The sequence below is a fragment of the Balaenoptera acutorostrata genome, chromosome 8, assembly GCF_949987535.1.
Source record: "Balaenoptera acutorostrata chromosome 8, mBalAcu1.1, whole genome shotgun sequence".
In the NCBI taxonomy this organism is placed as follows: domain Eukaryota; kingdom Metazoa; phylum Chordata; class Mammalia; order Artiodactyla; family Balaenopteridae; genus Balaenoptera; species Balaenoptera acutorostrata.
Genome location: NC_080071.1, coordinates 72,494,702 through 72,509,340, shown reverse-complemented (window position 1 = coordinate 72,509,340; position 14,639 = coordinate 72,494,702). Strand labels below are relative to the sequence as shown.

General features: G+C 36.2%; 1 protein-coding gene across 1 annotated transcript in view; it reads left to right on the top strand.

The window, feature by feature from the left end:
• The window catches only part of ABCA12 (ATP binding cassette subfamily A member 12), a 192,708-nt gene that overhangs the window by 89,951 nt on the left and 88,118 nt on the right, over positions 1 to 14,639 (top strand). The window contains exons 8-11 of the mRNA XM_007187873.2: positions 2,446 to 2,558; positions 6,942 to 7,017; positions 10,677 to 10,795; positions 11,816 to 11,922. Coding sequence (XP_007187935.2) covers positions 2,446 to 2,558; positions 6,942 to 7,017; positions 10,677 to 10,795; positions 11,816 to 11,922 — 415 coding nt within the window. The remainder of the gene's footprint in view (positions 1 to 2,445; positions 2,559 to 6,941; positions 7,018 to 10,676; positions 10,796 to 11,815; positions 11,923 to 14,639) is intronic.

The window sequence follows — 14,639 nt, the reverse complement described above, 5'->3', positions numbered from 1 at the left end:
CTTTGTTGATCAAGTAATATGGACAAATAAACCCCATAAAAAGGTTTTGAGGTTATTTACACCAGCAATTTTGCAAAGTTGTAAGTTGTTATATAGTTCAGTCACCAAAACCAGATTATATAATGTTACGATTATGACAGAGGTTAGCAAAAATGAGTAATCTCAAAAGTCAAGAAGTGTATATGAAAAACATACATGATATTCACCATTTATGAGGAAGAAGTTGTGCTGAGATATGAATCACAAAAACTCCTTTTTAAATTACCTTTACATATAAGGAGACTTGTTTTGGATAACTTCCATTTATATATGATGAAAAGGACAGAAAAACAAAATCAATGAATTGAAATAAAAGTATTTTGATCAATAGTTTTTTTTTTTTAATATATTTATTTATTTATTTTTGGCTGTGTTGGGTCTTCGTTTCTGTGCGAGGGCTTTCTCCAGTTGCGGAGAGCGGGGGCCACTCTTCATCGCGGTGCGCGGGCCTCTCACTATCTCGGCCTCTCTTGTTGCGGAGCACAGGCTCCAGACGCGCAGGCTCAGTAGTTGTGGCTCACGAGCCCAGTTGCTCCATGGCATGTGGGATCTTCCCAGACCAGGGCTCGAACCCGTGTCCCCTGCATTGGCAGGCAGACTCTCAACCAGTGCGCCACCAGGGAAGCCCTTGATCAATAGTTTAAAGGATTTCAGAGAGGACAATGGTCAGGTGTCATTTTTAAGTCACGTTTTGTTAGAAAAAGATGAATTAAGTCTTCTGACATTTTTATTAATGATATTAATAACAATAATGCTGACAGTTACAATGAGATTGCCAAGTGTTCAGTCTTTGAAGGTGTTACTTTGAGACAACAGATTAGCTGAGTCAAGCAGAAGGCCAAGCTGGGAGAAGGCTGGCAGAGATCTATAACCTCAGAACATTTAACTGGTCTCCATGATGACCAGGGTTCAGAAGTAACTCAAAGTCTGAGAACCAGGAGATTCTTGGGGGCAAATATAAAAATGCCTGAGGTATTGACTGTTATGTATATAGAGCAGAAATGAAAAAAATACAGCCATGCCCCTATGGCCAAACACACAGCTGTAAAAACAAGCTAACAATGCTGTGGGCTCAGTGCAGAAATGTTCTGTCCTCCTCCCCGCCATGTTGGGGCAAAGTGCCAGAGGCAAGACATAAAGTGGAAAGAACATAAATTTTGAAATTAGACAGAACCAGTTCTATTTATTTGGATAACCTCGTGTAAGTTATTTAACTTTTTGAACTTTAGTTTTCCTGTCTATAAAACAAAACAAATGAAAATGACTTTATGGAACTATTAGAGAAGTAAATAAAATTATAAATATATATATGTTTATATATAGACACATATCTACTAGACACTAGAGGATACTCTTAGCTCTCTAAATGTTTTCATTCATAGCTAGGGAGCTAAAATTAAAATGATCTTACTTTAAATATTAAAAATTCCAAAAATATGGTATAGAAAGTATATGCACATGCTGTTGCTGGAGTGAACCTTCAGTTGATTAGGATACCTATGGAAAAACTATCACCTAGTATGTGTTACATTTAACTTCACAGTGGCAAATCCTTAACAAAGCCTTTTAAGTTACTACTCATGTATATTAAAGCATTGTCTCACAGTATTTGTGAAATTCAGACATACTTGTACAATGCTAACATTTTTAAAATGTGCTAATGACAATAAGGGGATAAAAAAGGCATTTCTTAAGTCACTAGTTGATTTTTTGGAAATATGAAATGAACTCCAGCATAAGTGAATTTGCTGATTGTTCATCCACAGTGTAGACTGCCCATCTTATTAGTAACATAAAAATCATAGGAAGACAGTGCCAGTTAGTCTGGATATTAATTTTGAGCTACCCCTGGAGCAGTGCCTATGGGCCATTTAAGGGATAGAATGCAGTCTTTAATTAGGGCAAGCTCCATTTTTTTTCCAAAAACATTACCATTTGTTTACCTTTGTAAAGGTAAATATCAAATGCTTAATTAATAACTATTCTTGAAACTGGATCTTTTATCTGGGCTTGATTTTTAATGAAAATAATTTCCAATATTTAATTTTTTCTTTTAATTAAAAAAAAAGAAGTATCCTTTCACTGGAAGCTTCTATTTCTAACCACTTATTTTTAGGTCTTAACAAAGAAAAAAAAAAAACTGACATGAAATTCACTTCTTACTTTAAGGCCTTTTAGGTTTTAGAATCCTGGAAAGGTGAAGTGCTCTGTCTGGTTCAAGAACACTTTGTTGGGATTTTGTGCATAAACAGACAAACAAGTAATTAGACGACAAAAGCAGCATCTTGTTTCTTATGTTATAAGAATAGTTTTCTATACTGTAGCTATTTTCTCCTTGAATAACCTTTTGTTTCTGTCTGCAAACCTTGAAATGCAATCTGGTTTAATTGTTTTTCAACTTGTTAGTGCACTGGTGGCTGTGCAGAAGGTTTATCCACGTGTTAAAACTAACGAAGGTTTCAGAACGCTCCATACATCTGTTAAACATCTGCTTTACACTTTGGACCCCCCATCTCAAGGTATTATATTTCCATCTTCCTGTATTCAATTCTGTGTTGCAATTCTGTATTCAGTTCCATTAAAAATAAAAAACAAAGTACAAGTGAAGTAATCAGTTATGGATGGTATTATTCTTAGGTGGGGACATAAGCTACAACTAAATCTGGGTCTTTAGATAACCAAAGTGTGGAGACAAGGAGAAATGGCCAGAAAAGAGGCTGTGACTTTCTAGGATTTTTATTTTGGTAAAAATGATCTCTCTTAGTTATGTTATGAAAAATAAATATCAGAGTAAGGGAGTAAGCCTCAGCAAGTAGATTTCTACCACTACTTTTTGAACAAAAGCCTACACTGAATCGCAGTATCTTTGCCCTCATTTCCAAATTTTGTCCTTTTAATCAGGATGAGTCTTTGGTAAAAATATACCCCTCAACCAGTCATCTTGAAAATGCATGATGGACATCAGAGCGTGAATAGATCAGTATAGATCTACTGTCACTTATAGGTATAAGACAAACTATAGCATGTTGCTAGTGAATCAGAAAAAAAACACCTTTGCATGTAGAGGATAGCATTATATACCACACACATGGAAATGCACAGACACACACACAGCCATATACAGACAAACATTTAGGGCTATAAGGAATAAATCCCTACTTCCCAAGTAAAATGTTTCATTAGCATTTACCTCTCCTGAATGAATTTAGAAATAGGCTTTCTCAACTGAGTTTGTCAGCTTTTAAATATGTAGACTTTACCTTTGGATTACTGATAAGTGTCCTGAGAGCATCAGGTCCCAACCTGATTGTTTATTACAAGGTCTTTATTAGTTTTCATATGAATAGCAGGTTTGGAAAGGCTTTGAAGACTTCTCGAAGGAGGGTCTAACATACACTTGGATACCAATTTCTGTTAGTCTAGAACATTTTTTATATCATCAATTACAGAATTAATGACTAGCTTGCAAGGATTGACTGTTGTTAAATTCAATGGTCTTGACGAACATTAAGGTTAAAAAAAAACTTGCACTTTTAAAAAAGTCCAGACCAGAAAACCAGACAGTACAGTAAAAAACACTAATTATTTCCTCTGTATATTTTTATATTTTCATTTTAAAGACTTGAGAACTTCAAGTTTCTCCTTACCATTCTTTTCCTTTTCATCTTCAGACTCACACCTTGTAATTGTAAAGTAGAGGAATGAAGTTGAAAATATTTTTACAAAGGACAAAAGCTCCTCAGTGCCTTAGAAGCAAAAGAACCTGTCATTAACTGAGGCAGCAAAACACTTTTTTCTGTTGAACAGTATAACTAACTCAATTTTCAGTCCTTAACAATGGCCATGTCTCATGTCTATGAATATGCTAATGATTTTGGCATGTATTAAGCCATGGCACTGGATAGTCAGGATGACAAGGAAATACATCAAGGAAATGTGTTTTTATTTTTAAAATTAGATGTGCTTATATTTGTTTGTTTTTTAATTTCCTACACGAGTGACTTTATCAGTCTGAGGATACCAACGCAGTAGCATTAATGTCAATTCCTAAGCCCCTACCTACCTGCCTGAGCAGAAATTTCATGGCCTTTGAAAAATCCTTCCAGGTATTTCTGGGAATCCTTCAGGAAACTCAAACTTGTTTTGAAGTACAGACACCTGCCACGTTGCCCAAGCCACCCATGCTTAGTCTCCATGGCGTTTAGCGGTATTTGTGAACATACTTCTTCCCTTGGCTTTACACTCAGTAAACTGGAGTGGAATGGTCTCTTATAGCAGAGTTGCTTGGGTCCTCTCTAATGCATGACAGGGCTCAGATAGCTTTGAAGGTCTCACTCTCTTTCAAAGAAAAAATAAAAAGGTAGTATTTTTTGTGTCAGTGATAAATGTTTTATTATCTTAAGTCCCTTCTATCATCAAAAACAACTCTATAAGAGATAGTTATTATCCCATTTTGCAGACAAAGAAACTGAGGCAAAGGGAGGCTGGGCACTTTGCCTGTGTTATACATCCAGCAAGTGACTGAACCTGAGATTTAGAGCCTAGATCTGTCTAAGCCCAAAGCCAGGCCCCCAAGCTCTTTGTTAGATGGCCTCACTCATATTTACCATCTGGGACATATACACACTATGATAGCTCACACAAGTACCTGCCACCACCAAACCTCAGAATGGCTCCACTTTCGGCCACTGATGGAGTCTGACTATTTGTGTCAGATTCCTCCCCACATGATACATTTTTTGATAGCCATTGCCCCATTCCTTTCCACACCACATGTCTGTTTCTAATTCAAACCTCCCCACCCCATGTCTAGTTCTGATTCAACCCTGGTTATGAACATAGTTCAAGGTTTTTTCAGAAGCCTCCTCAGCAACCATGATAATATGGAGATGCTAATAAACACTTGGGAAGAAGCTTGTCTCCTAACTTCCTGTTTTAAGGAGTCTAATTCTCAGCTCCTCCCCACTGAGGATCCCTACTTCACAGTTTAGTATTTTCATTTATAAAACTGAGTTTTGAGAGCAAAGATTACCTTTTTGGCTCATTGAAGTTTGCTGTTTTGCAAAGTAGTAAATTACATGAAATTACATCTTTAAAAACAGAAAGCAATCTTTACTGGTGAAAGAGGTTATCTGTGCACTGGATTTCTTTCTGTGTCTTTGGGCACCCTTTTTATATATGCCTAATTCTACAAATAAAGTAAAATCTGACTTTTTAAAGGTCTGTAACAATTTCCACTTCATTAAAGCCTATTTTATACAGTATTTCTTCTCAGACACCATAGAGTCCAGAATGAAAAGTGACCAGAGGGAGAAGTCCATACTTAACATCAAGATCAAGCCTATAATTGATATGTATAAAGTTAATTTCTATTAGTTATTCATTTGAATAGCGTGATGAGGAAGAGACACTCCATAACCATATAGAATACAAATGCTAATGAACTTGCTCAGCATCACATAGGAATTCAAAGTGAGCAAGATATGATCTTGGGAAAATGGTTTTCTATACTTTTACACTGCAAAAGCGTATAAGTCTCCAGAGTCCTATCCTGGTTATTCCATATATGGATGCCGATAAATAATAGGTATTACCATTATTAATTAGGTTTATTTATTCTGGGTATCTTCTTCTTGGTCCTTTCACTCACTAATGCATTGCTATCATTAGAGTAATAATACTTAGCTGCATCTTGAGCAGAGCAGAGAACTCCCTTCTGCCAGAGAGGAAAACTGAAAAAGCCACTCTGCCAGATACTAGGGACAGAGCAGACATTACTCAGACATGACTGATACAGACGTAAACAAGGAGGTCTTTAATTCTGTGAGTCTTTTACACACATGCTTAAACAAAATGATCAGCGTGAGAAGAGTACAGATGGTTTCCTAGTTTTGTGCTAGGACCTTCTTAGAAGGCTTTAGAACATGCGAAGTAGAGACAACGGGAGAAGCGTTAAAGCTGGCAATAAAATATCCTATTGAAAATGGTTAGGCCAATGTTAAAAAATGACAGCACTAAAACTACTGGATTATTTATAAGGAATTAGTAGTGTCTACAGGGAAGACTGAAATAAGTAATACCGTTTCTTTAAAGGGGCCGAATGAAAGCACTGGATTTATGATGTTTTTATTTATGTAGTAGCTGTTTAAAGTATTTCATTTTCAGTTTTGCATGTAAATGTTGTTGCACACTTACTCTTTAACAATACAATGTTATGCAGCAAGCTGAATAAGGAACCTGTTTAACTTCTAGGGACAATTCTCTGTGTTGAATTAGATCTTCACATATGGTTTCCATTAGACCCAACTTAGTGATTGCCTTCCACACTCCAAACTTTCATATTATTTGAGACCACTCAGAATGGTTCTGTTAACATTAGCCAATTTGCATTCACAGATGCATTCAGTTGAAATCACTGGCTGCTTTTTGAAAGATAGAAAATATACATTAGTGATGGTAGATGTTTCCTACGGCCACATTCTAGACAACCGAAGACAAACAAACAAAAAAAATCCAGTGACCCGTAAGACTGAAATTGGCTTCGTTTGATTAAGAAGTCATGGGGTAGTCAATTTGCATTATGATATTTAAGAGTCATCTATGCATACAGGTCTTAGGATAAAATAATGCAATGGTTTGATGCACAGAGAAATAATTTGTTCGAAATACATATGCTTGACCATTGGAATTATTTCAATTAGTAGGCATCTATTTCCTATAAATATCTTAAATGTTTCCAACTGAAAGAGCTTAGACATCTCTTGTAAAATCCTTTGGAGAAAAATTCTGCAGACTTCCTGCATTTTTTTCCCATTAATTTGACCTGGGATGATTTTTGCTTAGAAAAATAAATCCTTTACGAAAATGTTAAATATTCTCCTATATAAATATTATCACTTTAGGTGGCTCTGATAATACAACACATGTGTGGAGTGAGGAAGATGGACAGTCTCTATCCCCAAGCAGCCTGGCTGCACAGTAAGTCTTTGTTGGTTTGTTTCTAAACTGGTAAGTAACTTGGCTGAATAAGCAATCAAAACAATTCATAAACATAATTCTTTTTATCAGTATATAAGGCCATGGAATAGAAAAATCAATTATTGACTGACCACAGAAAAAGATACAGTTGAAGTGCAGTAAAGTTGAAAGTTGTTTTTTGGTATTATTCAATGGTACTTTCAGATAATGCAACATGAAGATCTGTTTTTCAGTTCTAAGATTGTATAACTAGATCCCACATGTTCTGTCTGGATTGGTTACCTTATGTCTATGAGGAGAATCTAGCTGGAGGCCCAATTTCCAACTCTTTTCAGATCTTTCATCATGAAAGATGTAGAAGTCTCCAATTTTTTACATTACTATTTATTTCGGTTTTAAAAAATCAACATATTTTGTATGCTCACTCAAGGTAATGCAAACTTTGGTTGCTTCAGTAGTATTCAGGTAGCCAAAACTGTTTATAGGTAATTTAATTTTGGACTCTTTGTGGGGCATGTAAATATGTTGTCTCAGGAATAGGCAGTGGAAATAACAGCAGTTACCTTAGCTTCTAAGGACCATTAATCTAAGCAGTTCTCTGAAGTAACTGTAATAGTTATGGTAGAAGCTGACTGAAGTAAATGCATATAGTTCAAGGCAAATTTAGAGACTAGGTGGCCTGTTATGTAAAAGGTTGTTTTGGCCTGATAAGTTATACTATTGAAATTCTTTAACTTTAGTCCCAAAGGATGTATTTTTGTGCTAATGGAAATGTGTACAAATAAAAACAAATAATAGGACTTACTTTTAACCATTCATTTCTTTTTCTAAAATAAAATCTATGCAATTGTTTATAAACTTTCTGTTATTCAATGAGAAGTTCCCTAACTCTGGGTAATTCTAGGCAAAATCCTTCCATCAATAACCACCTCCTCTTTCTGCTCCCACATCTCTCCTCCTCTAAGGTGGCTGAACCAGATGCTTCTCCCAAGAGCAATCTCACAGCTCTGGGCAATTTTACCCCAGACAGGATTCCATGTTCCAAATAATCAAGTCTTTTAAACACATTCTCTGTATAGCCAGAAAAATAATTTTTTTAAAAAACCTCTGAATTGAATGAAGTAAGAAAGAGAAAAACAAATACCGTATGCTAATGCACATATGTGGAATCTAAGAAAACAGTACTGATGAACCTAGTGAAAGGGCAGGAATAAAGACGCAGATGGAGAGAACGGACTTGAGGACACGGTGGGGAAGGAGAAGCTGAGACGAAGTGAGAGAGTAGCACTGACATATATACATTACCAAATGTAAAATAGATAGCTAGTGGGAAGCTTCTCCATAGCACAGGGAGATCAGCTCGATGCTTTGTGACGACCTAGAGGGATGGGATAGGGAGGATGGGAGGGAGGCTCAAGAGAGAGGGGATATGTATACTTATAGCTGATTCACTTTGTTGTACAACAGAAACTAACACAACGTTGTAAAGCAATTATACTCCAATAAGTATATATATATATAAACCTCTGAATTGAGACAACTGGATGCTTATTGCTGAAGCCAGGTATCTTTATCAGAGCCTTGGGGCATCCATAGCATTGATAATGTTAGCGCTTCAGACCTGAAAATTCCACAGCAAATGTAGTTGGTTACTGACAGCTAGCTGACAGTTTATTAGAAAGAATTCAATACTTTTAAGATGGCTCTTGTTGAGATTGATGCAATTAAGGGATTTCTTATCTTTGGACTTCCTTTCTCTCCCCACTTTAAAATAATCATAGAGTGGCAGTACTTGGCATGAGATAAAAATGTTTATGGTCCAGAATTTTCTAAAGAAAGCTGCTCAAAAAATTTTTTTTTCCTCAGAGCTCTTCTCCTTCATTATTTTTGCACTAAAGTTAATTATTTTTTATTGTGTTGTGTGTGTGTGTGTGTGTGCACGTGCACACACGTGCATGCATACATCCATAAGCTCATCTTTAGTTGTAACCATTCTTGAGAAATAGGTGAGATTTTTATATAAAGAATACATAAATTAAATCGTTTAAAGGAATACTTGGATGTTTATGCCAAAACAGTGGCACATATGTATCTTAATTTTTGGTGTATCTTAAATCTAATCTCAAAAATCTTGGCAATCACATATTCTTTATGGAACTAAGATAATGCTTAGATGATATTTCAAGGTCACTTTTAGCCCAACATTCTTCTATTTAAAGCTTGAAAATTCACCATTCACCATTCTTGTGCCATTTCATCTGGAAAGGTAGACCAGTATTTTGCTACTGAGCACAGCACCAGAATGGAAATGGCTCAATGCTATAATGATTAAGACAAAGAGGAAGACAAACACAAAAGAAAGAGAGGTAATACTGAGAGGAGAGTCTCTGGTCAAGGAAATGCCTAAACAAAAGCAAGAAGCCTCAGGAATGGGTGCAATTTTTTTAAACATGGAGGCTGTGGAGTGTATTTAAATGAGAGTCGGCCATCTGACCAATTAACTGTGCTCTGACTGCCAAGTTAGGGACTTTTCTTGCCATAGATTTTTTTTCTTGTTAAACTTCCTCAAAGATCCAGTGTCATTAACCCACATGTAAACACCCTGAGACTTCTTTAATGTTAATGCAGACATTGTCCTACATGTTTACTAGCTATGCCAGGATAAGTCTCTTCCATTAGTATTTGAATTAAATCTAAATTAAATATCCAATAGAACTAGTTAATTTGTGTGTTGTGCAGTTTGATTCAAAATAGATGGTTCCCAAATAAACCATTGATACTTGTTCTATCTCTGCTGTACATAACATTCAATAGTAGACACTAAGGGAAGAAATTATAAAATAAGTAGAGATGCAGGCTCACAGTTGAAGTGGCAGGGCATGCGTAACATACACGTTTACTTACTCACATATGTATTTCTCAAAAATCTTAGACTATATCCTCACATGCCAGTCAGTTTGAAAGGAAACCGGAAAGTGGTTAATTTGGGAACTCTGAATTGGTTGTTTAAAGAAAAAAAAAAGGAACTTATATTGTTCATTTGGATTCTACCATTTCTTTTTAATCACAGTTAAATGAATTTAAATTATTTAGAGAATATTATAGGTGGAAGGGATCTAGCAGATCATTTGACAAGAGAGGAAGCTGAAGCCCAGAGAGAGGGTTGCCAGATTTAGAGGAAAGAGAAAAGAAAAAAGAGAAGAGAAGTGAAGGGAAGGGAAGGGAGGGGAAGGAGGAGAGGGGAGGGGAGAGGAAGGAGACATGCAGGACTCATGGGACATACTAATACTGAAAAATTGTTCATTATTTACCTGAAATTCAAATTTAACTGGGACTCCTGTATTTTATCTGGCAACCCTAGCCCAGTGATTTTTTCTTTCATGTAAATGTGCCTAGAAATGATCTTAAGATCACTTATGATTGGATATTAAAATAATTAAATATAGAGATAATGCCCATGGAAAGGTAAATACTTAGAGGATCCAGAGTAGTGCTGCCACTGTGCAGCTGGGCTGGATGGGGGAAGATATCCTACTTCATGGTGCTTCAGTGCTCAAATCAGCCAATGCCAAACAACCAGGGACTCGCATGGTCTCAACAAAATGGCTTTGCTTTATTTTTATATGACTTAATTTATATATTCTTTTCTAATTCTATAGGCTCCTAATACTGGAAAACTTTGAAGATGCCCTCTTAAATATATCAGTAGATAGTCCTTATATTCCTTACTTGGCATGTGTGAGAAATGTCACTGACAATTTGGCCACGGGATCAAAAGGTAATACTCTTCTTCAGAGTCAAAATGCTACTACTCATGGTTTGTAATTTTGTTCTAAAATAGTAAATCTTATAAGAGGTTGGCTTAAAAAAGAAAGAAAATTTAAAAATCTTAGTTTCCATATGCATCTGTTTCAGTGGTTTGATATATAAAGGGACTGTCTAATCATATTATTATATTATTACTCCTGTTCCTGCTGCTAGTACCACCTGGACACCTGGACAAACTTTAATGTATAATGGCCAGGTAACAGATGTGTTAATGGCCACCTGGATGAGCTTTCCAAGTCTCCAGAATTAGGAGTTCACGTAACCCTCCATGACATTTTCTATGCCCTTAATAATCTTAGTTGTCAAAAAATAGTGAAGAAGGATAATGTAGACTTCCAAAAGCAGATGTAAATTACATAAAGAAAGGCATTTTTGTAGCAGACTATTTTTACTTCTGATCCTTACACACTTTAACCGTGAAGATTGCATTTAATCAAATATTTCTTTTCCTTTTTTTAAAGATAAAACATCTATTTTCTTACACTTTGTAGGAGATATACATTCACTGTTCCTACACCAAAATAGCTTTTTGAGACTTAATGGCAAGCAAATAGCACAACAGATATTTAAGTGTGGTCTCTGTTTACTGGACATGAATTAATCAAGGTTGGAAGGGCATAATTTGTGTCACAGTGATTATACAACCTATTCTCTCTCAAACACTTCAACTTAATAGTACATCCAAAATAAAAGCATGTTCAGTTCACCAAGAACCAAAACTGTATAGCACCTTTGCTGGAAATATTTTTGTCTCTAAGCAGAATATCTATGAATATTTTAAAAATAATGAACTCTGTAGTCTCCATGGTTCAAGGAAAGATTAAATTTTCACTCATTTTATATTTAGATTGAAATAGGCTATTATCTTAGAAAAAACTTAGTAATAAATTAGGATAAAGGTGTCTTTCAAATAGGTTTCCTAGATGACCTTGCAGTTCACATAAGGTAATTCTTTTCTCCTCCTTTACAGAAAATTTAAGACTGCTGCACTCTACAATTCGATTTAAAAAATCTTTTCTTCAAAATGGTTCCTATGAGGATTACTTCCCTCCAGTTCCTGAAGTCTTGAAATCAAAAGTAAGCCATGACAGAAAAAAAAAAAAAATCAAAACTTCCTGTAATTCTCTGGCAAGATATATTTGTAATTTAAGTTTTAAATCTGTATTTTTTTAAATACTGGTTCTATTTTGAGTCTAGATTAATGCTAGAAAAAGGGTGACAAGAATTCTGGTGCTACATAATTGTATTTTGTTTTTAATCAGTGGATATCTCTGTCTGAAATGACCCATAAGAGACTAATTACAGAATGCAATACGTAAAGGAATAGCTTTTGATGTAGTTGTCTCATTAAGCTACACGATTTGAAAAAGCATTAAAAATTTGATTCCTAAAAAAAAAAAAAAAAAAAAAAAATTTGATTCCTAATTTGAAATGCCCCTAGTTTTTTTTTTTTTTTTATAAATTTATTTATTTATTTATTTTTGGTTGTGTTGGGTCTTCGTTGCTGCACGCGGGCTTTCTCTAGTTGGTGGCGAGCAGGAGCTACTCTTTGTTGTGGTGCGTGGGCTTCTCATTGCAGTGGCTTCTCTTGTTGCAGAGCATGGGCTGTGGGCGTGTGGGCTTCAGTAGTTGTGGCACGTGGGCTTAGTAGTTGTGGCTCGTGGGCTCTAGAGCGCAGGCTCAGTAGTTGTGGTGCACGGGCTTAGTTGCTCCGCAGCATGTAGGATCTTCCCTGACCAGGGCTCAAACCCGTGTCCCCTGCATTGGCAGGCAGATTCTTAACCACTGTGCCACCAGGGAAGCCCCCTAGTTTTTAAAACTATAAAAGTTGATTTCAAAAGCTGATGTTTTAGACTTCACAGTGTACAAAAATCTCAGAAGTTGACTCACCTTATTTGTATTATTATCATCAGAAGCAGAAACTAATACTGTAAATCATATTAAAATGTATGATATTGAAGAAAGGGAGGGAAAGCAATGGGAAAAATGTTAACTCTGAAGTTTGAATTGGTTGGTGTTTGTCTCTTATTCTTTGTTTAGCTCATACATACAGTACACAGGTTATCATGAAATTCACTCTCTTTCTTAAATAATCCTTTAAATTTTGAAAGCAGCTCTCCTAGTAAGAACAGCAGTTTAATTGGATTTATGTAGCCAGGGATAAAGTAAAATTAGAACTGGTTTATTCAGAACAAGCAGGATGACTTGCTGTGTAGTCAGCCTGGTCTAATTAAGCAGGCATACAAAACATGCGTCCATGTATATTACAAATAAATATGCTAGTTAGATTACCTACATTGTAGTCTTAGTCTTCTACATGAATCAAAATTTCTAGTGTACTTAATTTAGCACTATCTCAGTTTGTGCAAATGAGAAGGAAGTTATGCATTCATCTGGAAAAGTCCTACTCATCCTTCAAGGATAAGTTTAAATGTCACTCTTATAATATTAGAGTATCTCCTTTCTCACTGTTTCCAAGTCAGGATAATGACTTTGTATGCATGTAATATTTACCCATTCATTCATTCCACCCATCATCTATGCTCCCATAATGCTAATCTGTTTATTTAAAAGATATAATCTCTAACCCCAAAGTCCTTATAATCAATCCAGTGGAGGAGATGGAAAAGAAGGCCAATGATTATAACACAGTGAGGTAAGTGTTGTGGTATGTGGATGGACAGGATTCTGTATATGGAGGTGGCATATCTGACGCAGATTGCAGAGCGTGAAGGTGGAGAGAAGCTTCATGGAGGAGATACGCCTTACTCTGAGTCTTGCAGGCTGTGGGATTAGGTTATAGTCCTACATGCCAGACATAGAGACACGCATTGGTAAGACGTATGACCCTGAAGGACAGACATAGGTTACCTGGAGTTATGTGTCCAGCTGGAGCACAAGATGCCCATGAGAGAGGCAGGAAGGGGGGCCCAGATCCCCAAGGCCTCTTTATGTTTAGTCAAGGAGTTTGAATCTGATCCTGAAAATTGTGAATTTGAAGAAGGTGAATTCTGCATTTTAGGAAAAGATCTCTCTAGGAGAATTATGGAGGACAGATTGGAAGAAAGCCAAGTAAGTGATTTTTTGTAGTAACCTAAGCAAAAAGTGAGGCCCTGCACTATGTCAGTGGCAGAGAATAGAAGGAAAAGAATTACAAGAGCATTGTAGGAGGTGGGTTGACACCACTTGGCAGCCAGTGAGGTGTGAGGCATAGGGAAGAGGAATCTCCGATTACAGTGAGATTTCTGGCTTTTGGAATTTACTACTTAGCATTATAGCTCATTGTATATGTAGGGTCTGTTTCCCTCACTAGAGTGTAAAGTCTGATGAAATTATACCTTCTGCATCTCTGAAGTCTCACATCTAGCACATAGTAGTATCTTAAGACTTGACTCATGAATGTGTGAACAAATGATGGTGTTAAAGTAGAGCCCTGGTGATGTAATTGTATTACCTGGGCAATTACTCATTGTAGTTCTCAACTTACGAAGTAACTGAGCAGCACACAATATACATTGGGAAATGGAAACAATACATTCTCAGTCATTTACAATAATCGTATGGGAATGGAGCTAAGGATAACTTAAAACAGCATCCACATTTTGAGTATACTGCTCCCCTTGTGGGTTACATTATGAAAAAGGTTCAAGAAGCCACAGAAGTGGAAATAAACTACAATCCTGTCCCTAAGGTGGGAAATCTATTGTCATTTATAACAAGCATGGCTACTATTTGCAATTGGCAGAACCCGTTCATTCCAGGACTACAGGCTCCATAGGAACATGGTTAAGTCT